The sequence below is a fragment of the Entelurus aequoreus genome, linkage group LG23 (assembly GCF_033978785.1).
Source record: "Entelurus aequoreus isolate RoL-2023_Sb linkage group LG23, RoL_Eaeq_v1.1, whole genome shotgun sequence".
In the NCBI taxonomy this organism is placed as follows: domain Eukaryota; kingdom Metazoa; phylum Chordata; class Actinopteri; order Syngnathiformes; family Syngnathidae; genus Entelurus; species Entelurus aequoreus.
The window spans coordinates 20,788,897-20,816,059 of record NC_084753.1 but is presented as its reverse complement, the minus strand read 5'-3'; the positions used below and the strand labels follow the sequence as shown (position 1 = coordinate 20,816,059).

The following is a 27,163-nucleotide window of genomic DNA, read 5'->3' as shown; positions in this document are numbered from 1 at the left end:
TACATTTGCTATATCTAATTTAGAAATGTAGCCAATAAATGCACTACTGTACTTTAATCGCATACAAACTACCGAATGTTAAAGTGTCTTTATTTATTATTTCATTTTAATTTGACTTATTTACCCAAGCACAAGGCGGTTTACTTTACCCTAGAGAACAATCTTACAGTTTATATGACTGTAAGGGCACTACCAGGGCGGCAGCTTACTCAACATAGGGTGTACCCCATCTTCCGCCTGAGTGCCGCTGGGATAGGCTCCAGCACCCCCCGTGACCCAGAGAGAGACAAGCGGTAGAAAATGGATGGATGGAGTATATTATTTTCCCCCAAGAAAAGTAATTTAAGCTCCGTTGTCTTGTATTATGGGTCTACAGATTTTGTATGCAAGCCAAACAAGTTCTACCCAAGCAAATTTGAGCTTTTTTCCTGTCACTCATACAAACCAGTGGCATGGAGAGATGCAGCTGCAACTACTCAAAAAAGCATTTTAAAGGTTGTGCAAGTTAGCAAATCGAGTTATGATGCTGTTAGCATAACTGTAAGATAATGATGATCATTGCCGCAACAAAATTATTTGTAACCTTCCAGTTACAGTGGCACCTCGACTAATGAGTGCCCCAACTTATGAGTCTTTTAAGATCGGAGCCGTCTCACGGCTAATTGTTATGCAATTTGTTATTCTTATAGCCAGACCTAGTGTTTAGTTTCCTTACCTGACAGTTTCGGCTACAATTGTCTTGAAGACCTAACAAACCTCTTTGGATTGCTAATTGTTATGCCTCCCTACTGCTAGTTGGCGAAGCGATTGTCAGAATAAACCATGTAAGGACGTCCACTACCGCATCTCTGAAGAGAAGATCTTTGCAGACATTTTTCACTATCTGGTGGTTCTCTTCCGCATCATCTAAATGCGTTCTCTTCCGCATCATCTGGTGGAGCGAGGGCTCGCGGCCTGGTGGAGCCGCCGCGGGTGCAGATCTTGGTGGTAGTAGCAAATATTCAAACGAGAACTTATATAGCAATAGCTTATAGCTATAGATTGACATGACTTTGTTTTCCAACCATGGGAACAAAGACAGTTTGTGTGAATGACAGTTCCGAGAAGAAAAGTGGATGGTATTCATTGAATTAAAGAAAGAAATAATTAAAAACATGACAGAGCGTGTAACCAACTTGGTAAGGCAGTTTGGGTGTAGAACTGCTAGTCTGCACCATACTGAATTCATAAAGCCAACCAAGGACGTTAAAATAATATCTAAACAGTAGACATGTATACGTGAAAATCTGGCAAACCTGATGATATTGTGTTTGACGGAGAAACAGCTTGAATTCTGCTCTCCAAGATAAATGCTGTACATTATTATTACATTACTTCATGCAACTATAGTAGTCTGTGGTACATTGTATTGTTTTTATTAGGACTGTCAAAATTAATGATTTCACTTATGTGTTAATCACAAACAATTATCACATTAGTCAAGTACACATTTAGATTAATCATGCAATTTATTTTTACCGTACAATATTTTCTACTTTAACCGCTATACGGTCAGTGATCTGATCAATGCATATGTCAGTAGAACAATTTGTGAGTGACTCTGACTGTTGTGCTCGCTGGTAAATTTCACTTCAAAATACAGCCTGAAAGAACTTAAAATAAACTGTTAACAAACTTTGGGCAATTAAATAACATGCAGTCAAAAGTAAAATGTTTAAAAACGTTGCTGACTGACATTTTGACAATAAAATTGCATTTGTGTACAAATATTAAGGTCTTTTCTTAAGCTAATTTTAATTATGCAAGAAAGTAATCATCTGTGATTAATCATGATTAAGCTAAACTCAAAAATAATATTAATCTGATAAAAAACAAATACAATATTTTGACAGTCTTAGTTTTTATACATTTCTTATTCAAAAGTTAGATTTTCTTTGTTTTGGGAGTGCCAAACATCAATTAAATACATTTTAATTGGCAACATTAATTCGAGATTTAAGTTTTAAATTATGTCATAAAACCAATTAGGCTTATAATTTGAGGTTCTACTGTAATGTATTTCATTGATATTGAATATACATGAGAGTCAGTGCGGTAATACCATCCATCCATCCATCCATTTTCTACCGCTTGTCCCTTTTGGGGTTGCGGGGGGTGCTGGAGCCTATCTCAGCTGCATTCGGGCGGTAGGCGGGGTACACGCAATACGCTCTAATGAATTATCTGACTATTCAATATTGTTTTATTTAATTGTCAGAAATGTTATGAGGTTCCTCTTTCAACAGTGGAGACTCTGGAGAGGAAGATCAGCAGCTACCTCCGCCGATGGATGGGCTTTCCACGCAGCCTGTGCAGCACAGCACTGTATGGGAAGACCAACAAGCTCCAGCTCCCATTCAGTAGCCTCGACGAGGAGTTCAGGGTCTCTTGCACTCGAGAGGCTTTGCTCTACCGTGACTCCAAGGACTCTAAAGTGGCATCAGCGGGCATCGTGGTGCGAACTGGCAGGAAGTGGAGGGCTCAGGAAAGCCTGGAGATAGCAGAGTCTCGGCTGAGACATAGGGCCCTGGTGGGCACGGTGGCAACAGGCCGTGCTGGGCTGGGAGCCTTCCCTCAACCTCACTATGAGAAGGCATGTGGTAAAGACAAACACCAGCTAGTCCTGAAGGAGGTGCGTGCAGAGGTTGAGGAGGAACGAACCAGCATGATGGTGGGTATGCAGCAGCAGGGAGCATGGACAAGGTGGGAGGGTGCACTGGAGAGGAGGGTAGCCTGGTCTGAGATCAGGCTGGCTGAACCCCAGCGCATTAAGTTCATGGTTCAAGCTGTCTACGACGTCCTACCCAGCCCAGCCAATCTCCATCTCTGGGGCATGAATGACTCTCCAGCCTGTGTGCTGTGCTCCAGGAAAGGCTCGCTGGAGCACATCCTAAGCAGCTGCTCTAAAGCTCTGGGGGAGGGCCGCTACCGCTGGCGGTACGACCAAGTGCTGAAGAGCGTTGCTGAAGCCATAGCTAAAGCCGTGGCCAAAAACAACAGCAGCAAGCCACAACTTGGCAAGAGGAGAATTGCCTTTGTCAGGGCTGGAGAGCAGCCACAGTCATAGCCCAAACCAGCAGCCGGGCTTCTCACCTCAGCATTGGACTGGGATCTTCGAGTGGACTTGGGCAAGCAGCTCAAGTTTCCAGACTACGTCACAACAACTTCGTTGAGGCCAGACATCTTGCTTTCATCAGTATCTTCACGACAGGTGCTACTGATAGAGCTGACAGTTCCTTGGGAGGATCGCATAGAGGAGGCAAACGAGCGGAAGCGGTCAAAGTACCAGGAGCTATTTGAGCAATGCAGCAGAGGAGGCTGGAAGGCACGCTGTGAGCCCATTGAAGTGGGGTGTAGAGGCTTTGCTGGCCGCTCACTGTGCAAGGTGTCCACACTACTTGGCATCACAGGTGATGGGAAAAGGAAGGCCACCATGGAGGCAGCAGAGAGAGCCTCTAGATGGCTTTGGATCAGGAGGAGCGAACTGTGGGCCAATGTTACTGGGACACAAGCTGGGGTCTAAACAACCCTGGCTGGGTCACCTGAGGGAGGGGGTATGATGTTGAAAGACCCGAAACCCCCGGTGATCTCAGGCACATCACTGAGGATGTGTCCCAGTGTATCTGAGGATGTATCTTATAATCAATTGCCAGAATTTCTTTTTTTTTTTTTTTTTTTTTTTTAAGGAGAACTGCACTTTTTTGGGGAATTTTACTTATCGTTCACAATCATTATGAGAGACAAGAACACTCATCTTATTTTTTCAATTTTAATGATGATAAAAAACACTTGAAAGGTGTGGCTAATGGGAGTCACAGTTCAAAGCCCTCTAAAACAACTTCAAAACCCTGCAGCAATGTTTTATATACACACTGCAAGTCTATATATAATGTAGTAACAGATACGTTCATAACAATATGTAATATTTTCAATATTTACCGAGTTTTTGAGAATTGTAATCATTTCCAGGACTGATTTCTTCCACGCATTGATTTCTGTCTCCATAGCGGTGCACTTACGATTTCCGGAATCAAACACGCGTGTGTGTTCTAATCATGGCAGACTTGTTAACAGACAACAAAGACGACTATTTTTGGACACATCAGGTTAAACAACCTTATACTTTTGAAGCTGAATAGAATACTGCTTATAGAAGCAAGCGTTGGAGCAGACGGAAGCCGGGAGAGGGAGATGAAAGTGATTTTGACAGTATAAATATGGAACTTGGAGCTAAGCTATTTCGACATAAATGGATGGCTTACCCAAGATCAACAGGAAACGTCCCCGGCCAGCTGGACCCGATGAACAACTGGCCATCGAGTGACTCACGTTACACGCAGCACGCCATGCGTGTGAGTACAACTACAGGACATACGCTTTACAGCTAATACCGAAGCACGTCAATGTGTTACTACGATAGAAAATAGTTCCTTAATATTCGCTCTTACAATAACAATGTCGCTACAGCTTGGTTATTATATTGGTTACGGAACATAAAGGAAGTATTGTTGATGGTTTTTGAATGCATTTTTAAAGTGATTTAGAGGTAGAATTGATTGCTCCCATTAGCTGCATTGCTAGCCACCTAGAACGATCCGATGTTTACGTGTTAGAAAGCGGAAAAAAAAAGAAAAATAAACTTTTGTCTTGTTGTGTCTCATAATGATTGTGAACCATAGGCAAAATTCCAAAAAAAGTGTGGTTCCCTTTTAACAGGTTTTTCATGTTATTATCCAGAACATTAGAAAGACTCACTTATGATGATGTGGCTCTTGAAATGGAATTTGGCAACCTCTAAAATAATAAGCAGTTTATCGCAACAACACTAAAATAGCATTCAGTCGAATTATAAACACGTTAGTGTTGGGGTGAGAACTGAATCCATCCCATCCATCCATTTTCTACCACTTGTCCCTTTCGGGGTCGCTGGAGCCTATCTCAGCTGCATTCGGGCGGAAGGCGGGGTACACCCTGGACAAGTCGCCACCTCATCGCAGGGCCAACACAGATAGACAGACAACATTCACACTCACATTCACACACTAGGGCCAATTTAGTGTTGCCAATCATCCTATCCCCAGGTGCATGTCTTTGGAGGTGGGAGGAAGCCAGAGTACCCGGAGGGAACCCACGCAGTCACGGGGAGAAATGCAAACTCCACACAGAAAGATCCAGAGCCCGGGATTGAACTCAGGACCTTCGTATTGGGAGTAATAAGCTTTAATCGTTCAGATTCCAAAATAGAAATCCATAATACCAATGTTATCTGGAGTACTGTGCAAAGCTGACCTACTCTGCTGTTACTAAGATGCTCGCCTTGCCTCACCCTCCCAAGCGACAAAGTTTTCGCAAGAAAGTTAAATAGCACCGGAGTCTAAAGTGCAAAAAGACTTAGGAGTCCGCCTTCATCTTAAGACCCAAAAGGCCAACAACTGTATCCTGCAATCAAATGACTATTACAGATATGAAGGGTTTCAGATTGTCTCCTTCTCAGAATAACCACCACAGAGCCTCCCGAGGCTCATTCTTTTAACAGACATCATTTCCAAAGGAAAAGCAGATTTGTGTCACAACTTCCACGATGTTTCTACACTGTTACTCTGAGCAAAGGCAAGCCGATTACACAGGCTGCTAATCATTCAGTTTGCAGATGAAAAAGCTTATTTATTTTTCTACCTGCACCTTCGAGGTCAAAGCCACTACATCCCTCGCATTCTTTGGCAATGTCCATACATACATAAAAAAAAAAAAAAACATTATTCTATGCGTTTCGGCCTATTGTCCACACACAAATGAAGGTTTTTGTCTTTAAAAACTGAGCATTTGGAAAACTTTGATTTTTACAAAGTTCAGCTTAAGCGTTTGTTTGTGGATGGGTAAAACTGAGCTTTTAGGTTTGTGTCATAAAAAATACACAACATGGTTTCCTGCTTTTGATACTTATTTAAAGGGGAACTGATTTTTTTGGGGGCGAATATTGTGATCATTCCCTAAGTAAGACAACAACACATGTTTGTTTTTTTATGCATTCTAATTCGTAGAATATACAAGGTGGCTAACAATGCAGCTAATGGGAGTACTCTATTGCGCCTATAAAGCCCTCTAAAAACATCCAAGAATCTCCAACAATACTCCATTTACATCTTGTGAGCTGAATTTTAACCAGGTATTAGCAATATTATTATAAGCCCTAATGCAGACAAACTACTTTTAGCCGCGCTGTAATCACAAATAGCTAACCAGCTAATGTTGCTATATTGGCATACTAAGCCGGAGAACTGCTGCATCACCTCTGAGCTGGTGAAAGTTAATTGTTGATTATAAATCAACTTTGACATCCAACTTAAAATCCGGAGATGGGCAGAAAGACAAAAAAAAGACACTCGTTTTCGCCCTTTTTTTTGTGGAATCTTCATTACAATTTTTTTTTTGTGATTAATTCTTCATCTAAACAGGAATATATTAACATCCCGTCAGTTGGTGTACCAGTGAGACCAGACAATGTACAGTAAGTGATTGTTTTATTATGTTCACAGTTTGCATACAATATATTGTTTAGAACTTAGCAATATTGCTGCATGATGCTTAGTGTTTAACTCAAGCTGAATTTGTTTAGCACACAGCTTCTAAAACTTGTAGCTCATTCTCTTTATATTGAGGCTCAAAAATAAAAGGTTCTGGATCATCTTTTGTCCCAAAGTAATCTTTGTTGGCTCTCATGAAGTCTGCCATGATTAGAAGTAGTGTTGTTTTAGTTGTTAAAGGGAAAAGCAAACATGATGCATCTATGAAACTCATACGCTGCTGTATGCCTAAAATGACTAAAACATGTAAATATTACATGTCATTATGAATGTGACAGTTACTACATTACGTATATCCTTATATTGTGTATATAAACTGTTCATGGAGGTTTTTGGAGCGCTTTATAGGCGAAATAGAGATACTACCATTGGCTCCATTGTTAACTGTTTTTTGCTAGCAATTATTTACGAGTTAAATGCATAAAAAAAGCAGTAAGTTATCAACAAACTGGTGTTGTTTCATTTTGCACGATTATAAAGGCGCATGTTTTTGTTTGTGTGCACACAATTGTTCTCTGCAGTCGTTATATTAACAAATGTATAAGCCACCATAAGGTGTAATTTAAACAAATAAACTATAGTACATGCACTTTCCCATTGTTCGAATCCAATGAATCCAACTATAGGCTGCAGTCAAGCATGACTACTAACAAAAAGTTAATAAGGTTTGTCATCTGGTTAAAATTCATCCTAGAAACTTTAGTCAAATTTGATAAAATATTAAAGTGAATGCATGTATATTTAATTTAGACTGTGCAGATTAGAGAACATGCCAAATAAATGGAAACGTGCACCTAAGTCTTGGTTTTTTAAAAAGCACTAATGATGTAGGTGTATAATTATTTGGCCCTAGGAAAACACCAGTAAAAAATGATGCTAATGATGAGTGTATGTACACTGCTGACCACAACCGTATTACAAACCACTCTATTTTCAAACTTTGATTTACAAACTTTTAGATCCAGCCAAATATGCCTCCATGTGTGAACTATGTCTCTGTATCAGCGCTTCATTTAGTCATGATTTTCTGTCACGCCTGCAGGATTAAAGCAGGGTGCAGCCCTTTTGCTGAGGCGGAGCCCTCCACGTCCCTTGCTGCGCAGGACACTACTCGTCTCTTCTCAGAGGAGAGAAGAGCTACTCTCGTTAAGCGGCGTGTCTTTCAAGGCACATACACAGTCACTCCCCCATTCTCCTTCTATCTGTGCTCATTTCTAGTCAGCTCCTCCTTTGCCGATGTTAATGTAGAGTAAGCGGATTTTACTTTTTAAGTGTTTATTATTGTAGCCATATTGATGTGAAAGTTAAGGACTTTTGTGATTTTTGATCTTTTGTGAGGGCACCATAGTGACTTTCAGCGCATGATCGCTTGTTCATAAAGAGCAAGTTAATCCATCATCTTTGTGTTATGTTTGTTTGACATGCAGTGAGCATAGCAATTTGTATTGTGTTTAAAGTGTACAAACCTTCAAAAAATGGCTGCAACCCATTATGCATTTTTATATAAAATTCTTATGGAAAAAATGAAGTACCGTATTTTCCGCACTGTAAGGCGCACCGGATTATAAGGCGCACCTTCAATGAATGGCATATTTCAAAACGTTGTTCATATATAAAGTGCACCGGATTATAAGACGCACCTATGCATCCATTAGATACAGCTGCGCTAAAGGGAATGTCAACAAAACAGTCAGATAGGTCAGTCAAACGTTATTAATAGATTACAAACCAGCGTTCTGACAACTCTGTTCACTCCCAAAATGAATAAACAGCTGTTTTAATATTTTCCCCGAGGTAAAGTCGGTGACGTGGTGTTTTGTTTATCTTTTAACAATAGCAAGGTATAACATGTAGTGCAACATTTATATCACACAGTGGAGGGGAACTTTTCCCTGATTCAATAAACAGGTAAAAACAGTGATACTGTTACGGTAAATCAAACGTTAGTGCAATCACAATATACTAACACTCAAAATAGTGCAGAGCAATAACAATATATCAATCACCAGCTTTGGCGTCACTATAGACAGCGATTTTAAATTTGACAAACAAGTCAATGGCGTTTCAAAATCGTGTTTTTATCATCTTCGTCTTTTAGCAAAGGTAAAACCATTTTTATCTTTTAACCTTTTTGAACAAGTCGTGCATGCTTTTATTTCAAGTCGCCTGGACTACTGCAATGCACTTCATGCTGGCATTAGCCAAAAAGCTCTCTCCCGGTTGCAGTTAGTCCAGAACGCGGCAGCACGACTTTTAACAGGGGCCAGGAAACGTGAGCATATAACCCCAATTCTTCTGAGTTTGCACTGGCTCCCTGTTCATTTTAGAATTGATTTTAAATCCTTGCTGTTTGTTTTTAAAGCTTTACATGGACTGGCACCTCAGTATATCTCGGACCTCATCCAAATTTACACTCCTGCGCGCGCTCTGAGGTCCGAGAGCCAGCTCCAGCTCGTTGTGCCCAGGACGAGACTTAAAACCAGGGGAGACAGGGCCTTCTCTGTGGTCGGCCCTAAACTCTGGAACACTCTGCCCCTCCATGTTCAAACTGCTCCCACAGTGGAGTGTTTTAAGTCTCGTCTTAAGACCCAGTTTTATTCTTTGGCTTTTAACACTACGTGAGTTGTGTGGTCTTCTGTCCTCTGTTGTCCTGTGTGGTCAGGGTTAGGGTTAGGGTTATAAATTTTGATGTCTATTTTACTGTTTTAATTGGTTTTACCCTTTAAAATCGTTTTTAATCATATTTATTTTTTATATTGTCTCTGTATTGGTTTCCTATTCATTTATTCTTTGTTTTTATTCAGTCATTGGTGTAGCATAATATTTTTTTTAATATTGTTTTTAATATCGTTTTTAATATTGTTTTTAACATGGCTGTGCAGCACTTTGGAAACATTCTTGTTGTGTAAATGTGCTATATAAATAAAGTGGATTGGATTGGATTGAACTCAACGTTGCTCAAACGTTAATGTCACACAACACAACACACAAAATAAACATGTAAAGTTCACTTTATGAAGTTATTCCTCATCCACGAATCCCTCGAATTCTTCTTCTTCAGTGTTCAACATGCCTGGCTCCGTCTCGTCGAAGTCATCATTAATGGAGTCAGTGTCGCTGCTGCTCTATTCCTGTGTTCTACTGCGTGACTGATCGTCTTAAGTTTAAACTCTGCGTCGTAAGCGTGTCTCTTAATAGGAGCCATTTTGGGGTCTTTACATAAACAAACAAATGGAAATCAAAACGGCACGCCTCGCGCAGTCATATATCCCAGCATGCACTGCACGCTTCTTGTTCTTCTACGGGGGCGGCTGCTTACCGTAGAAGAAGAACTTCTTCTTCTATGGGGGAAAATGAAGACGGGGCAAAATGAAGTCGGCGGCTGCTTACCGTAGTTGCGACTGATTGATTGATTGAAACTTTTACCTGTTGGAGGCTCAATATTGGTTCATATATAAGGCGCACTGTCAGCTTTTGGCAAAATTGGAGGTTTTTAGGTGCGCCTTATAGTGTGGAAAATACGGTATGGTGAATAAATAACTAACGTATAGTGAAACATCACTATTCAAATCTTTCAATTTACAAACATTGTTCAGGAACCAATTACATTCGGAAGTTGACTCAGATGGCCCCATTCTCCTGACAAATGAAATGTGACACATTGGGGGGGTGCACTATCCAATTTTAATTTGAAATAGCTTAACATGTGTTTCATGGCAATTCCACCTTTGACCACAGCGTCAGTTGTTAGGTAGAGTGACACTTTCAATCATTTTCAGCAGATTGCAATGCAAAATGATTAACTACCCATCTTTCTCTAACGCATTATCCACCCAGGAATAGGGCCATATGAATCCCTTCCAGTGTTTCCCACACATTCATTTATTTGTGGCGGCCCGCCACGAAAGAATTACGTCTGCCACAAATAAAAAAAGAAAAAAATTAAAATTAAAAAATTAAAATTAAAAAAAATAATAATAATTTTTTTTAAATTTGTTTTATTTATTTTTTGTCCTCTCCAGCTTATCAGGCAAATCATATAGTTGATGTAGATGCCCATATCGGCTGTTCAGATTTACTTTACAAAAGAGAGATGTAGGATACTTCTCTTGTTGCCTTATTTGTATTTGACTTTATTAAATGTATTTATATTAGAAACACAACATGTGTACATAACAAAGGGTGCAAAGTCTGCAGGCAGTAGGAAACACATGGTTAAGTGTAGGGAGTATAACTGATGGCAGTCTAAAGTTCAAGATTTTTGGAGCTCTTTGTTCAGTGGATCAGATGTTTGATGAAGCTCTGTGTCTATCTACCACCACTACTGTTTTCTGTTTATTTGTTACTGACTGTGGCAGGACATCTCTGCCTCTGTTTCACTTTATGTTGCTGGTAAATAATATGGTTGTAGTAGTAGGCTAAAGTTGAATTATTTAGTATAAACCAATTAAAGGGGCAGAGCTTTATGAGACATTTTAGCTTTTATATTTTATAAGATATATTTTTTGTAAGAACCACAATTAATAAATATATTTCAGTGAATAACTTATTGTTCAAATCTGTATATAAATATGTACATAAAGTGTTGTAATTATATTGTAAAATGGATGGATGGATGGATGGATGGATGGATGGATGGACGTTTAAAACAAAACTGTTATTGTTAATTAGTAAGTATACATTTTTTGAGCCTTTTTAGAGAAAATCATATCATTGTAGTAAATTATGCAAATTACTCGATGATGTCATGGTGACCACGCCAATAGCCACGCCCCCGCCGCCACAGGTATCTTGGCAGTTTATGGGAAACACTGCCTTCCCTACTTTAAGTTCATAAATTGAGGTTCCACTGTACTATTTCCTGAATGAGCCATCTATTGTTACACATTGTCTTTTCTTTTCTCTCCCTATTAGAAAATGGTAACATTTAAACACAGGCCGTGAACCTACTATCAGTAATTGCTGTAAGGTAGGATTAAATAAGATCTGCATCTTCCTTCTCTTTTTCAGACATGTTAAATTGTGCAAATAAATGTGATGCCCCTAAAAGAGGACCTATCATGCAAAACTAACTTTTCTCACCCATTGGTACCTGTTTTTGTGTATTTGCATAAATCTTAACATTTTTAAATCAAAACATGGGAGGCATGACGGAGATATTTATTGAACAATCCTGACTTCCTTCCTTCGTACAGCCTCCAAATTAGTTGTTTGGCCCCATTTGTGATGTTTTCCCCATTGGTGACATCAGCAGACATTTCCATAGATAGTGGAAATTTACACAAAATCTTTGTGAGTCCGCCATTGTAGTTTGACGCTGTCATCAGTAAGTTCCTTGTTTTTCTCTATCCTCCTGTTGTGGGGCAGACTGGCTCGTACGTGCACATGCATCCCCCGCTGTTGCCATTTCTGATACAAAGTAGCGTTTATTTTGAACTCATATCTGTCACTAGATTCCAAATGGAAGCACTAAAAACTATAACATGCTGATGGGGAGAAGACACAGTTGAAGTGGAGGCACGTAAATAAGACCGCCCACAAAACGGCGCATCCCGAAGAGACGGTCACAAAGCGGCTTGAAGATGGAAACATAATCCATGCAAACTTTTGACCAAAGAACCACCATTGCATGATATTTAAACCACAAGGAAGTGTAAAAGTAGAAAAAACCCATAATATGACCCATTAAATGTAACTTGCAAATAAACATGTAAAAAAACACTAAAACCATGACCATCACTATCATAATATTCTCACTTTGGCATTTGTTATTGGTAATATTTATCTACCAGTCGAAAAATTAGAAACAATTTACCTTGCGTGCTGCTTGAATGTCAAAGAAGGGCTTATTCCGGACGCTGAAGGGCTCTTTCGTCTTGTCAATCTGTCCGTTCTTCATCTTTTGCATTCGCGGAGAAATGATCTCTTTTTCGATGCATAACAACCGGATATTGAAGTCACACTGACCCACAGGTTGACCCTGTAACACACAATTGACATTGTGAGCAAAGGAACACGCAGTGAAATAATCATGGGAACATCTTGTCACAAGTACTCAAAGATGTGAACTGCAAATACATGCTGGGGAAAAAAGCAGTCAACATTTATTTGCTGTTGGTTCATTGTTGTTGAATTATTTTGAAGCGGTTAACTTGACATCCAATAAACATGTTATATCTTAACAGTAAATGAGCACAGTAAGGTGGAATCAATTTTGCTTTGTTACTATGACAACACATTTTTCATGCTGTAATAACTGGATACACATGGTGGTACCTGCTCAGCACCAGCAACCTAAGCCATCTCAGATTTTCTACCAGCTAGGGCAAAACATTATTAGATGTTGTTAGTAAGGGTGTCAACTTTTTAGTGTCTCTGTACGCCTTCAAGTTGCCTCACCCTCTTCTTGCGCTTGACTGAGAGCAACAACAGTACCGCCATGCAGCACAAAGATTATATGGAGCTATGTCTCACTCTGTCACAAGACTAATGTTAGCGGCTTTAAATAGTCGGGATAGGATTAATTATATCTCACAGACAGTGTGAAATGCTCATTATAAACTCAAAGACATATCAGAAGTGTGTTCAATGGATTGAATGATTATGTTCTATTGTTTTTAGCGCAAAGTAGACAAACAAATGGCGTCACTTCTGTTGGTTTTGACCTACATTAAACTGACATTATACTATTACTGTATAACACATCTTTGCATTAATAAAGTGACATATTACATGCAGTAAATAACTTCAAATGATGTTGTATATTGATAATGTACGTGTATAAGACATACAGTATGTGATTCACTGTCAAGGAAGCCAATCAAAGCAAACATCTAAATGAGACAAATATAGACATCCATTTTCTACTGCTTGTCCCTCTCAGGGCCGATATATATTTGCTAAATATGTTATTTTAAACCACTATTAGTAACATATGCTAGCACTTTGATCGATGGGTGTTTTATTTGTTAATTATTTTTTGAAGCAGAAGTAAAGCAACTAGTCCAACATTAATTACTTTGCCAATTGCTTAGAAAAGTATTTTTTACTGTCACTTTCAGCATTTTACTGCAAATAAAGTGCAAAACAAAACAGACTGTCTGCCCAAGTCTGTTAAAAACAATAATGACTTTATTAAGCCACTTGTTTTGTTTATATCGGGTTTTTGCAGGTATCAGCTAATGTAATTAAAATCTTTTAATGCCACTTAAAACAAATGTAATGCCCATGCCTGACTGCAGACAGTTATTAAATGTATAGTCAAAAGCTTACAAATAGACAAAATTGATTGTTTTAATTGAGAACGTACAAAGGATGTGCCAGTCCACGCATCCGATGTTCAGTGTTAATCGGCCGTAGTTAGTCAATTAAAAAGTTTCGGCTGCCAATCATCACAATGTACTTCCAACCAAAATTATTAAATGCTTATATAACCAAAATAAATTGTGAATAACAATGTTTATTCCATCAATTGTATAGGCCTGTGTAACGGAGGCCAGCCAGCCAGTGTTCTGACCAAAAGTAGGGGCTTAACCAGGTGGATTACACCTTGGCCGATAATATTTTTTGCTGGACGATAAATTGTCCCACAAATTATTCCGATAAACAACATTATTGCCAGCATTATTTTGTGACGAAAGTAAGCACTAATGTATTCATAATACATAATAATAAGAATACGCTTTTGAAACACAATAAACGTATTTATAATTACCGTTTTATTGTTTTAACTAGCGATTAATTTGATAATCGATTAATCTGTCGATTATTGCTTTGATTAATCGATTAATAATCGGATAAAAGAGACAAACTACATTTCTATCCTTTCCAGTATTTTATTGGGGGGAAAAAACAGCACACTGGCACCATACTTATTTTGATTATTGTTTCTCAGCTGTTTGTACATGTTACAGTTTATAAATAAAGGTTTATTTAAAAAAAAAAAAAAAAATTGCCTCTGCGCATGAGCATAGCATAGATCCAACGAATCGATGACTAAATTAATCGCCAACTATTTTTACAATCGATTTTAATCGATTAGTTGTTGCAGCCCTAGTTTTAACTATTGCAACTGAAAGGTAAATAACTTAATTATCCTAAATAAGTAAACAACACACACTGATAATTTTGCCTCCCGTAGTTTTTGGTTAAATCATTTGTGTTTGTGTGTGCAAAGTAAAATAATGAAAGCACCAAAATAAAAGCAATACATTTGGAAAAACTTTGTAGAAAAATGTTTGTTCTCTTTGACAGTATTTGGAAGATACTTTTACGAAAATGTTATTTTTTAATTCTGTCTTCAAGTGGAATTCTACTGTGGAATAAATGTGCTCATGTGCTGAGAGCGATCCACTCTGCGCTCCCTTCCAAGGTTTCTCGTTGTCCCCATTGGGTTGAATTTTTTCTCGCCCTGATGTGGAATCTGTGGCTTGTGCAGCCCTTTGAGACAATTGTGATTAAGGGCTATATAAATAAACTTTGGTTGATTGATTGACACATAGCCAAGTTGATTATGTGCAGCTAAAAAAGATTTATCCCATCTATTTGGACTCTTGACTCAAACGTCATTGTTACATTTCAGAAGTGCTTCTGCTATAAATAAATGATAGTTGTGGTCCAATATGTAGCCTCCTATCTAGGATCAGCCATGTATGCAGCATCAAGTATGCCCTTCTATTGGCTTCATGCAAGATTCAGATTTATCTGCCTTTACATCTTGTTGGAATTGTACAAGACGTCAAGAATGATAAGGTCCCATTTACATCATGTCTAGGCAATCCTTATTTTGCCCCACTCAAAATCTGAAATGTCAGAATGTTCATATATCAATTCAAACAAAAAACGATTCCATTGACCGGTTTGAGCCAAACACCTTCCCTCGACATTAATACCCCCATCCATTTTTTTGCTTAACCTTGCTTTCATGGTGTCAAGTTATATATGTACAGTGTGTACTTCTCAGTAAGTAAGTGTGTATTTTAATAAGCCCCAATCTAAATAGAGCTGCACTCCTCTATTTTCGATGGCCTACGGATCAATAGCCACCAATCTACACTACCGTTCAAAAGTTTGGGGTCACATTGAAATGTCCTTATTTTTGAAGGAAAAGCACTGTACTTTTCAATGAAGATAACTTTAAACTAGTCTTAACTTTAAAGAAATACACTCTATACATTGCTAATGTGGTAAATGATTATTCTAGCTGCAAATGTCTGGTTTTTGGTGCAATATCTACATAGGTGTATAGAGGCCCATTTCCAGAAACTATCACTCCAGTGTTCTAATGGTACAATGTGTTTGCTCATTGGCTCAGAAGGCTAATTGATGATTAGAAAACCCTTGTGCAATCATGTTCACACATCTGAAAACAGTTTAGCTCGTTACAGAAGCTACAAAATTGACCTTCCTTTGAGCAGATTGAGTTTCTGGAGCATCACATTTGTGGGGTCAATTAAACGCTCAAAATGGCCAGAAAAAGAGAACTTTCATCTGAAACTCGACAGTCTATTCTTGTTCTTAGAAATGAAGGCTATTCCACAAAATTGTTTGGGTGACCCCAAACTTTTGAACGGTAGTGTATATCAGCACAGAGTGAGCAAGAATGTAGCGACTTGGTTGCATTAGTATTCTGCTTGGTACCTGGAGAAAAGGTCAGCACTCCAGAGCTTTTGAAGGGAATTATTGGCTGTGGGAGGGGGAAAATGATTTTTGGTGACAGTGCATGAGGAGGTGGGTGGGCAGTCGCCGGTTAGAATAAAATGTTGCAAGTTAATTGTTTGTCTGGTACGTCTTTTTTAGATTGTGAATGGACAATTGAAGACATGTCCTTGATTGAACATTAGGGAAATTAACAATCACTTTCAGGCATGTGAGCACCCTTTGAGGAAAAAAAGAGGAAAACCGACATTTACATGTCCCATGTAAAGTACCACAAAATGTATATATTTTTTTTAGTCGATAATTTAACAACATTAATATTATTGAAAATGTAATGTAAAATTCTGTAACATGCATGCAAAAAACTCAGAAAACCTTTCCCATTTGGCAACTCTATATTAGATTTGGTTGATATTAGCACTTCAGTCATCAACAATTGCATCATCTGAGAAATGGACATTGAAACAGTGTAGGTCTGACTTGGTAGGATATGTACAGCGAGCAGTGAACATAGTGAGTTCAGAAAGCATAAGAACAAGTATATACATGTGATTATTTACATTTGATTATTTACAGTCCGGGGAGGTGGGATGTGGAGGGGGGAGGGTGTTAGTCTAGGGTTGAAGTTGCCTGGAGGTGTTCTTTTAGTGTGGTTTTGAAGGAGGATAGAGATACACTTTCTTTTACACCTGTTGGGAGAGCATTCCATATTGATGTGGCATAGAAGGAGAATGAGTTAAGACCTTTGTTAGATTGGAATCTGGGTTTAACGTGGTTTGTGGAGCTCCCCCTGGTGTTGTGGTTATGGCGGTCATTTACGTTATGGAAGTATAGCGGATTTTTATAGACTAGGCTCAGTGCAAGTTGTTTTACTCTGTCCTCCACCCTGAGCCAGCCCACTTTGGAGTGAGGTGTGATCTGGGGTGGAGGTCAGAAGTAACCTAGCTTGTTCTGGGATGTTTGGAGTCTAAATTTGAGGGTTTTGGAGGTGCTAGGGTACCAGGAGGTGCAAACGAAATCAAAAAAGGGTTGAATGAGAGTTCCCGCTAGAATCTTCATGGTGCTTTTGTTGACCAGAGAGGAGATTCTGTAGAGAAATCTTGTTCGTTGGTTGACCTTTTTGATTACCTTGGTTGCCATTTTATCACAGGAAAGATTAGCCTCTAGAATGGAACCTAGGTAGGTGACCTCATCTTTCCTGGTAATAACAATGTCACCCACTTTAATAGTGAAGTCACTGACTTTCTTAAGGTTGATTTGGGACCCAAATGGGATGGATTCCGTTTTACCCAAGTGTATGGATAGCTTATTGTCAGCGAGCCAGGTGCAAATTCTACAGAGTTCAGCACTGAGGATTTTTTCCATCTGTGACTTGTCCTTGCCGGATACCAGCAGGGCCGAGTCATCCGCAAACAGGAACAATTCACAGTCGCATGCTGATGACATGTCGTTTACATATATTAGGAACAGTAAAGGCCCTAGTATACTGCCTTGGGGGACTCCACAGCTTACTGAGAGGGGGGGGAGACACGTAAGATTGCATCCAGCTCGATGAGGTTTTATCAAATCCGATTGCTCTGAGCTTATCCAATAGTATAGCGTGGTTAACGGTGTCAGAGGCCTTCTGAAGGTCCAGCATGACCATGCCGCAGTATTTGCCCGCGTCCACCTCATGTTTGATGTGGTCGCTCAGATAGAGAAGGCATGTGTCAGTGGAGTGGTTAGTTCTGAAGCCGGTTTGGAATTTGTACATGAGTTTTTTAGTGGCAAGGTATCTATCGACCTGTTCATAAACTTTTTTTTCCATTACTTTCGAAACGGAACTGATAATAGAAACAGGTCGGTAGTTACCAGGTTCTAATTTGCTTCCTTTTTAAAAAAGTGGAGTTACTCTTGCTATTTTGAAATCTTTTGGTACTTGGCCTTGTTTAATTGAGAGGTTTAATATGTGTGTGGTGATTGGGGCAATGGTGGTGGCAGAGTCCCTGAGGAATCTGGAGGGGATATTGTCAAGGCCGGTGGCCTTGTTTAGGTGGAGCGTGCTCAATTTTTTAAGCATCTCCTCAGCTGGGCGGCGCATTATTTTAAAAAACGCATCACCACGTTTGCTTTTTTTCCCTTCATCACTGATTTTTGATCACTGCATGTCACACCAGATGCTGGCGATGCTGTGTCGCTATGTAAAAGCGCCAACAGTTGTGGCAATGTGAAGGGTTTCCTTGTAAAATGTAAAGGTGGATGCAGTAAAAATACCACATATTCTTTTGGGTTCTGAAACTATGCCGGACCTCTGTGTAAACAAACTACAAAGCATTCTTGGAGAAAAATCTGGTATCATGTCCCATACATTCAGCTCCATCTGTCAGTTGTGTCATCGGGACAGTGCAAGATGTAAGTGTGGATGATTGCAGATGACTGTCCACGCCTCAGAAAAACAAGACAAATGCAGCTGACAAGCATCAAACGTTACAGAGAGTAAGGATTGCTTTGAATAATTGATAGCTGCAACCTGAAAATAGAACAATGTCCCTTTGGCCAATGAACCATTGAAAAGTGCAGGCATGAAACATGTACTGTACCTAAAAACTTCTATCCGAAATTAAAGAAACTTTACTTTTGTTTTTATCTTACACCGTTAGTATTAGGACTTCAAACATTTGTACAGATTGGAAGTAGCAGAACAAACATACATCTTAGCGTGTTACATAAATCTTGCATAAAAGATGTTGTGGTTAGATTCAGAGTACATCTAGAATCTAAATATATAGCGCACATTAAATGTTAAACATCTAAGTGGTGTAGAAACACAAGTTAAACCTTTTTCAAAGAGAGGACGCCACAGCAAGCAATTTGAGCAAAAAACAGTCAGAAGCCGTTTTTATTGTCGGTGATATTTTGGGATGAATTGTGGCTAACAACGCTGATGACATCTCAAACGAGTCTAGTTGGTCTCCAGAGAACTTAACACCGTCTAAATAAGTCAGCCACACACATACCAGCAATAGCATTTATTCTGTAGGAATTTCCAAGTCAATTTTCTTTGAGGTCCTATATTCCAGGAGGACTGTTATGTCATTTGTTATTACTGCTGTTTTATGTTTTCATCACTAAAATTGGAAATGTAATTCGGGTTTTCCCCAATGGTGTTGAACACTGTATATTTCTACGAGTCTAGATTTTCAGAACAATCTTAATATATAAAGAGTTTTATATTCAACTCGGGCTTTCCTCAGAGGACACCCTGTGTTCAGCTGCACAATCTACTCCAGCGCAATATACGTTTTTATTGTGGAACCTCTCTGCCGTTGGTAAAATATATTTTGTGTATACAGATATAGACTTACAGCTTATAGTCGACATGTTTTTATACTGTGAAAGCTTGATCTACTGTTCCTGCTACAATAAAAAAAAATGGGCTTTGCATTTTAAAACATTGGTCACATAAGACCATTTTTATTTGGGTTTTAAAACTGGTTAAAACTTTCTTTTTACCATGTAAAGTAAAGATAAATATATCTACATATTGTTTTGGATTCATAACGTAACATAACATTACATATCATAAGATAACATGTACACTCAAAGGGTTTGTGCTTTCTTGCCATTGCTGGCCATGCATTATTATATGAAATTGACTGTCAAGTTTTACATACATTTTTTGTGGCGGCCCACCATGAATAAATTTGGGCTTCCAAAAATAAATAATATATAATAAATACATTTTTTGTGAGTGGAAATGCATTTGCAGTTGTATGTCATTTGTTTTATTGTTTATATTGTAGAACTTTTAAACGATTGGCTAAGGCTAAGTTTCGTTAGCCTGCCAATGTGATGTTCCATTGTATTTTAGCATTAGGCTAGTGGCTTTAGTGCCAATCTTTATCCTGTATGGCTGCATTGCTTTTCTTAGTCTGTACCAAGCTGCATTGGCAATTAACTTGATTCTTATATGAATGTGTACTTCATGTGTATAATTATGTACTTTCCTTTGTGTGCTTAGTTTTACAGTAGCTTCATTTTGGAGACTATGAATAAACAACCTTAAGTTGGAAGTATTTTTTCATCCTTATTTAGGAGTTTAACTATCTGTCAAACAAAATTACAACATTCAGTGAGGGCAGAAAAACATACGTAAACAAACAGGGGTGTCGAAAGTGCGGCCCGATACAATGTAACAAAAAAAGATATATTAATACAATAAATAGTAATAAAACAAAGCTTTTTCTTAAATATATGCATGATATTTCTTAGCGTTTAAAAAAAATGCATGTACCATAGCCATAGCAAATTAGATGACAACATTTTGTTACCACTGCGGCCCCGCCCGCACAAATAGATTGCAGTTCTTTGGGAAACACTGCTTTCACATGCTTTAATTACTGTCAGCATCAGTAATTTATTGCAGATTAAAATGTCAGATTTTACCAAATATTAGACAGCTATTAAAGGACTACTTAAACCCACTACTACCGACCACGCAGTCTGATAGTGTATACAGCAGTGGAGGCTCCTCCATAGAGGTGGAGGAGGCCTGGCCTCCCCAATAATTTGAGAGAAGAGAGAGATTTAAAAAAAACAATAAATATATTTATTTTATTTATTTATTTTAACAAAAAACATATTTTTTATTTTTTATATTCATATTATTTTAGTTTTGTTCATAAATCTAAATGTTCCCATGGCTAAAACCCAATATTGCAATTGTAAAGCAACAGGCCAGATTTCCCTATCAGTTTGTATTAAGGGAGGCCAGGCCTCCCCTAGGAAATTAGCTTCTCATAGAAGTCAATGTAATGCATGCTTTTTCATGCCAATATGTGATTGGCCAGATCACTGAAAATGGGTGGGCAACGGAGGCCTGGCCTCACCATGCATTGTGTCCAGGGCTGAAAGATTGACATTTTGTTCGTCCAATCACATGCTACTGGTTCATTTGGAATCAATCCTTTCCTTTCCTAATCAACACAGAAGCCATTTTGAGAATTCGCCAGCCACTTCAGTCAAACAAACACTCGCCATAGTGGCTACGAGTGTCCTATCAACTTGTGCTTTTCAGGAAATTTAGAGAACACCCCTGGCTATCATCCGTGAAGTTTATAGCTCATATAGCCAAATACTTTTGCTTAAAACGACCTCGGAAATCGGCGAGATTCTGGCGCAATTTGAGATCTTTTGTACTTTTTTTTTAATTGTTGAAGGGAAACAAAAAGCAGAGACAAGACCGTTTTTGCAATCAACGTTACAGTTTTTTTTTAATCTGGGGATGGATGGCTGAGTTGGACACGTTCTGGATCCACACGACCTGTGAGTATTCTCACTACTTTGCTCTCAAGAAATTGCAGTACAATCTGAATTACTTTTTGGATGAACTGGGTGTCTACCAGTGTTACACCACTAGTTCTCAGTAGTAATAACACTCCATTTTGTCTGTGTTTCTCAGCAGATAAAGCCAACTGGAACCATATTTTTACATATTTTATATTAAATATATTGAATAAAACTACATATGATAAAGAAAGTGTTATCTTATCTTTTTTATATGCTAAACTTGATTAAATTGGTGATTACATGTTGAAGCTGTAGAAGAATGAAAAATGTAAGCTAAACAAAATTGTTTTTAACTACATAATTAAAATTCCTGCCTTTTACACATGTTCACTTGGCGTTTATATAACATCCAAATGTCATTTCTCAGCTTAATTATCAGGCAGGCTCATAGACTTACAGCAATGTAATTTCTTCAGGAAGGCACAAGGCTAAGCTCTGCACAATGAATTGCATCAGCAAGAACTTTCTGACTGTAGCTTACACTCCAAATAGTATGCCTTTGGCCAGCACAAAGACAGATAAGAGAACAGGGAACATTCCATCGCGAGTGAAGTGAGCAAGCGGAAAAAAATGGCCTCCTCAATTCTGGAAGTCACCAGCCTCCACTGGTATACAGTATATCAAAGATGAAATCTTAACATTGCAACACATGCCAATACAATTTTAAATTTTGTGCGAAATATCTTGCTGAAAACGTCTCGGTATGATGACGCCTGCGCGTGACGTCACGGATTGTAGAGGACATTTTGGGACAGCATTGTGGTCAGCTATTAAGCCGTCTGTTTTCATCGCAAAATTCCACAGTATTCTGGACATCTGTGTTGGTGAATCTTTTGCAATTTGTTCAATGAACAATGGAGACAGCAAAGAAGAAAGCTGTAGGTGGGAAGCGGTGTATTTCGGCCGGCTGCAGCAACACAAAAACAGCCGATGTTTCATTGTTTACATTCCCGAAAGATGACAGTCAAACTTTACCATTGGCCTGTGGAGAACTGGGACAACAGAGACTCTTACCAGGAGGACTTTGAGTTGGATACGCAGACGCGGTGCCGTGAGTACGCAGCTGCGGCTTCCAAACATTTGATCGCTTGCCCGTACGTGCGTGCCGCTATGTGCATGTCACGTACGTAACTTTGGGGACTTTGGGGAAATATACAGTATGTGCTGTATGAACTTTGGGGAGGTGAACGGTACTTTGGGCTGTGGGATTGAGTGTGTTGTGCGGGTGTTTGTTATGCGGGATTAATTTGTGGCATATTAAATATAAGCCTGGTTGTGTTGTGGCTAATATAGTATATATATGTCTTGTGTTTATTTACTGTTTTAGTCATTCCCAGCTGAATATCAGGTCCCACCCGCCTCTCACAGCATCTTCCCTATCTGAATCGCTTCCACTGCCCTCTAGTCCTTCACTCTCACTTTCCTCATCCACAAATCTTTCATCCTCGCTCAAATTAAGGGGGAAATCGTCGCTTTCTCGGTCCGAATCGCTCTCGCTGCTGGTGGCCATGATTGTAAACAATGTGCAGATATGAGGAGCTCCACAACCGGTGACGTCACGCGCATATCGTCTGCTACTTCCGGTACAGGCAAGGCTTTTTTTATCAGCGACCAAAAGTTGCGAACTTTATCGTCGATGTTCTCTACTAAATCCTTTCAGCAAAAATATGGCAATATCGCGAAATGATCAAGTATGACACATAGAATGGACCTGCTATCCCTGTTTAAATAAGATAATCGCATTTCAGTAGGCCTATAATGCAAGGTGACCATTTTTTGCAAAAAATATTTTCAAGACAAAAACAACATTATCTTACCTTATTTAACTATAAACAGTGAAAATGTAAAAAAGGATAGGTTAGCTCAGGGGTCGGGAACCTTTTTGGCTGAGAGAGCCATGAAAGCCAAATATTTTAAAGTGTATTTCCGTGAGAGCCATATAATATGTTTTAACACTGAATACAACTAAATGCGTGCATTTTTAAGTAAGACGAACATTTTTAGAGTATAATAAGTATCTTATTCTTTTTAATAACATTGTTATTCTGAAACTAACCAATAATAAACAAAATACTTCTTAATATTAATGCGACTTCTTAAACTGGTGCGGCAGAAAATGGATGGATAGATTAAAATGCATGAGAATGTTTTATATTTTGAACGTTGTTTTTAACACCGTGATTACCAGCGGAATTAATCATTACTTATGGTGTTAAGCAATGTCAGCTAAGATTTATCTGAGAGCCAGATCCAGTCATCAAAGAGCCACATCTGGCTTGAGAGCCATAGGTTCCCTACCCCTGGGTTAGCTGCTAGACAGTTATTTGATGACTCTGCTTCATTATTATTTTGAAATAAGGTTCAGAACTCTTCCCCCAGCCCCCGTTTTTAGAATAGAATAGAATATATCGTTATTGTCATTGTACATTGTACAACGAAATTGTAAGCAAAACTAATTTAGTGCAAATTCATAACACATAAAACCATAAGAACATAGATAAAGAGATAAAAAGACATAAAAATAGCAAGCACACAGCTCACATGCACAGTCATTATTGTCGTCTTGTGTTCAGCGACACTATTGCTCTTGGGTAAAAAGTGTTCTTAAGTCTGTTTGTCCGGCATTTTATTGTCCTGTATCTCCTGCCCGAGGGCAGCAGTTCAAAAAGCTTATGTCCAGGGTGAGATGGGTCCCTTATGATGTTTTGGGCCTTTTTGAGGCACCTGGCACTGTACAGTTCATCTAGGGAGGTGCCAGTTAGGTACTAACTCATTCAGTTAGTACCTAACTGAATGAGTTTCCTAACCTTTGAGCGTGTCTATGTGTCGCGGCTCCATGTCCTCAATTGATTGGAAGCTATTTATTGGTTTGCATGTGTAAAACATTTTATTTTGCATAGTTTGTGCTGGAAAAAAAATCGATTCCCATCCAAAGGGGGATTCTTATTCATTCCAATTCTAAATCAATTCATAATTTAAAAAATCTAATTAATTTAAAGAATCAACTTTTCAAAAAGAGTTTTTTAGGCAATCTCCGTGCTTACTCGCTGCACTTGTACATCATACTTCAGCAGGTTTTATTTGATTATAATTTGCATACTAAATTGTATATTGTAATAATTGGTTTGAATTGAGAATTGAGTTCAATTGAGAATCGATTCTGAATTCAAACAACTCACCAAGAATCAGGATCAATGAGTTGTTTTAAGATTCTCATCCCTAATTTTGCTAACTTTTTCTCTGGGAAAACATATTTATATTTAGGTCAATTGCTTGTATTCCACCACGTGACTTCTTTCCAGAAGTGAAAAAAAGCGGTGGTCAACCAAGCCAAGATGTCTCTTGTGCAGCAAGCAGTGCGCTAACCCTCTGAGTAGGCAAAGGGCCAAGCTCTTTCCACTAAAAGCAGATACGAGCAAAAAATCAAACCATGCAATGGAACAGATCCCTATACTTTATCAAAAAAAGATTTGTCAAGTGATATCAAGTATTATCCGTCGTTGGAGTTCCCAGACATATCGATCTCGTGCGCCAGACGTCTGTTTGCATGACAAAACAGATGAAAACCTGGAAAAGCATTATGGTCTACAACTTTGTTGTGTGTGACTGGGTCAAGGAAATTGGTATAAAGACACGGATTAATATGCATTTTTTTGCTCGGGTAAGGTGCATTTTTTAATTTAACTTTGTGTCTTGCGAGGACGCGTCCATGTAAACAAACAGTGACTACTAACACCCGACAACCCGACTGCATATCCTTTTAACACACTATTACTGAATCATCACCATATTTCATTTTTGTCCTGTTGACATACAGTATGTACTCTGACACATTTGTGTAAAAAATAATACAAAGGGATCTCCGTGAGGTAAAAAAAATAAAATAGAGTAATTGAAAAATATCAGCTGGGGGTAATGGGGGCCCTTTTGGGGTTTAGGGGAATCCGCCCCCTGAAGTTGAAGAAATGTTAAACTTTTTAAGATGCTTTGGAAGGCATTTTCAACTTAGAATTTATGTAAAAATGCAATTTCAAGAAAATAGCCCTACGGCCAGTGTTTTCATGTATGAAAAAATGAATTTGAAGTTCCAAAAACATTTAAGAATAATGACATAAATTATATGTAATTGTAAAAACTCCCCAGTCAAAGGAATTGGGTAGAACCCCAGCCGCTACGCCAAGAAAACAATCTGACTCGAACAATACGCATTGTTTTAGCAGTTTTATACAGACATCGAAAAAAATTACCATAATCTAGAACAATAGTGGAATTCCGCTAAATAGAGAGCATCTGGCATCCCTTTAAACAAGAGGGGAGACGTCAAAGTACCTTACCTGACAAAGTATCATTGACCTTGACGTTCTGGTTTCTGTTTGTTAAAAATCTAAATGCTAATAATAATATCAAGATAATATTTCAAAGGGAAATTTTAAGCGTTAAAAGTATATCAAACAAACCTTTAACAAAGTGAGCACTGAAAACTTGTGCGTTCTTCGACTCTGCTCCGTTGGACTGGGTGCATGCCACTTTTTTCGTCGTCTTTTGTAAAACCTTGCATTCTCCCGCTCTTCTAGATAACTTCTCGAGTAACTCTGAAGAAATGTTTATCCTTTTCGCGATTTGAACAGTTCGTAGAGCCAAAAACAAGGCAACCATAGGGCATTTTCTTCAAGAGAGGCTAAATGGCGCCTAGTACCCATTGAGAACAGACACTGGCTTGACCACCACATACAGTCGTGGTCAAAAGTTTACAAACACTTGTAAAGAACATAATGTCATGGCTGTCTTGAGTTTCCAATCATTTCTACAACTCTTTTTTTTTGTGATAGAGTGATTGGAGCACATACTTGTTTGTCACAAAAAACATTCATGAAGTTTGGTTCTTTTATGAATTTATTATGGGTCTACTGAAAAAGTGACCAAATCTGCTGGGTCAAGTATACATACAGCAATGTTAATATTTGGTTACATGTCCCTTGGCAAGTTTCACTGCAATAAGGCGCTTTTGGTAGCCACCCACAAGCCTCTGGCAAGCTTCTGGGTGAATGTTTGACCACTCCTCTTGACAAAATTGGTGCAGTTCAGCTAAACTTGTCGGTTTTCTGACATGGACTTGTTTTTTCAGCATTGTCAACGTGTTCTCAATGGGGTTTAAGTCAGGTCTTTGGGAAGGCCCTTCTAAAACCTTAATTCTAGCCTGATTTTGCCATTCCTTTACCACTTTTGATGTGTGTTTGGGGTCATTGTCCTGTTGGAACACCCAACTGCGCCCAAGACCCAACTTCCGGGTTGATGATTTGGAGGTAATCCTCCTTTTTCATTGTCCCATTTACTCTCTGTAAAGCACCAGTTCCATTGGCAGTAAAACAGGCCCAGAGCATAATACTACCACCACCATGCTTGACGGTAGGAATGGTGTTCCTGGGATTTAAGGCCTCACATTGTCTCCTCCAAACATATTGCTGGGAATTGTGGCCAAACAGCTCAATTTTTGTTTCATCTGACCACAGAACTTTTCTCCAGAAGGTCTTATATTTGTCCATGTGATCAGCAGC

The 27,163-nt window shown here is 38.8% G+C and overlaps 1 protein-coding gene across 1 annotated transcript in view; it reads right to left on the bottom strand.

Moving 5' to 3' along the window:
* The window catches only part of rngtt (RNA guanylyltransferase and 5'-phosphatase), a 266,774-nt gene that overhangs the window by 138,984 nt on the left and 100,627 nt on the right, over positions 1-27,163 (bottom strand). The window contains exon 11 of the mRNA XM_062034453.1: positions 12,439-12,603. Within this exon, the coding sequence (XP_061890437.1) occupies positions 12,439-12,603 (165 nt within the window). The remainder of the gene's footprint in view (positions 1-12,438; positions 12,604-27,163) is intronic.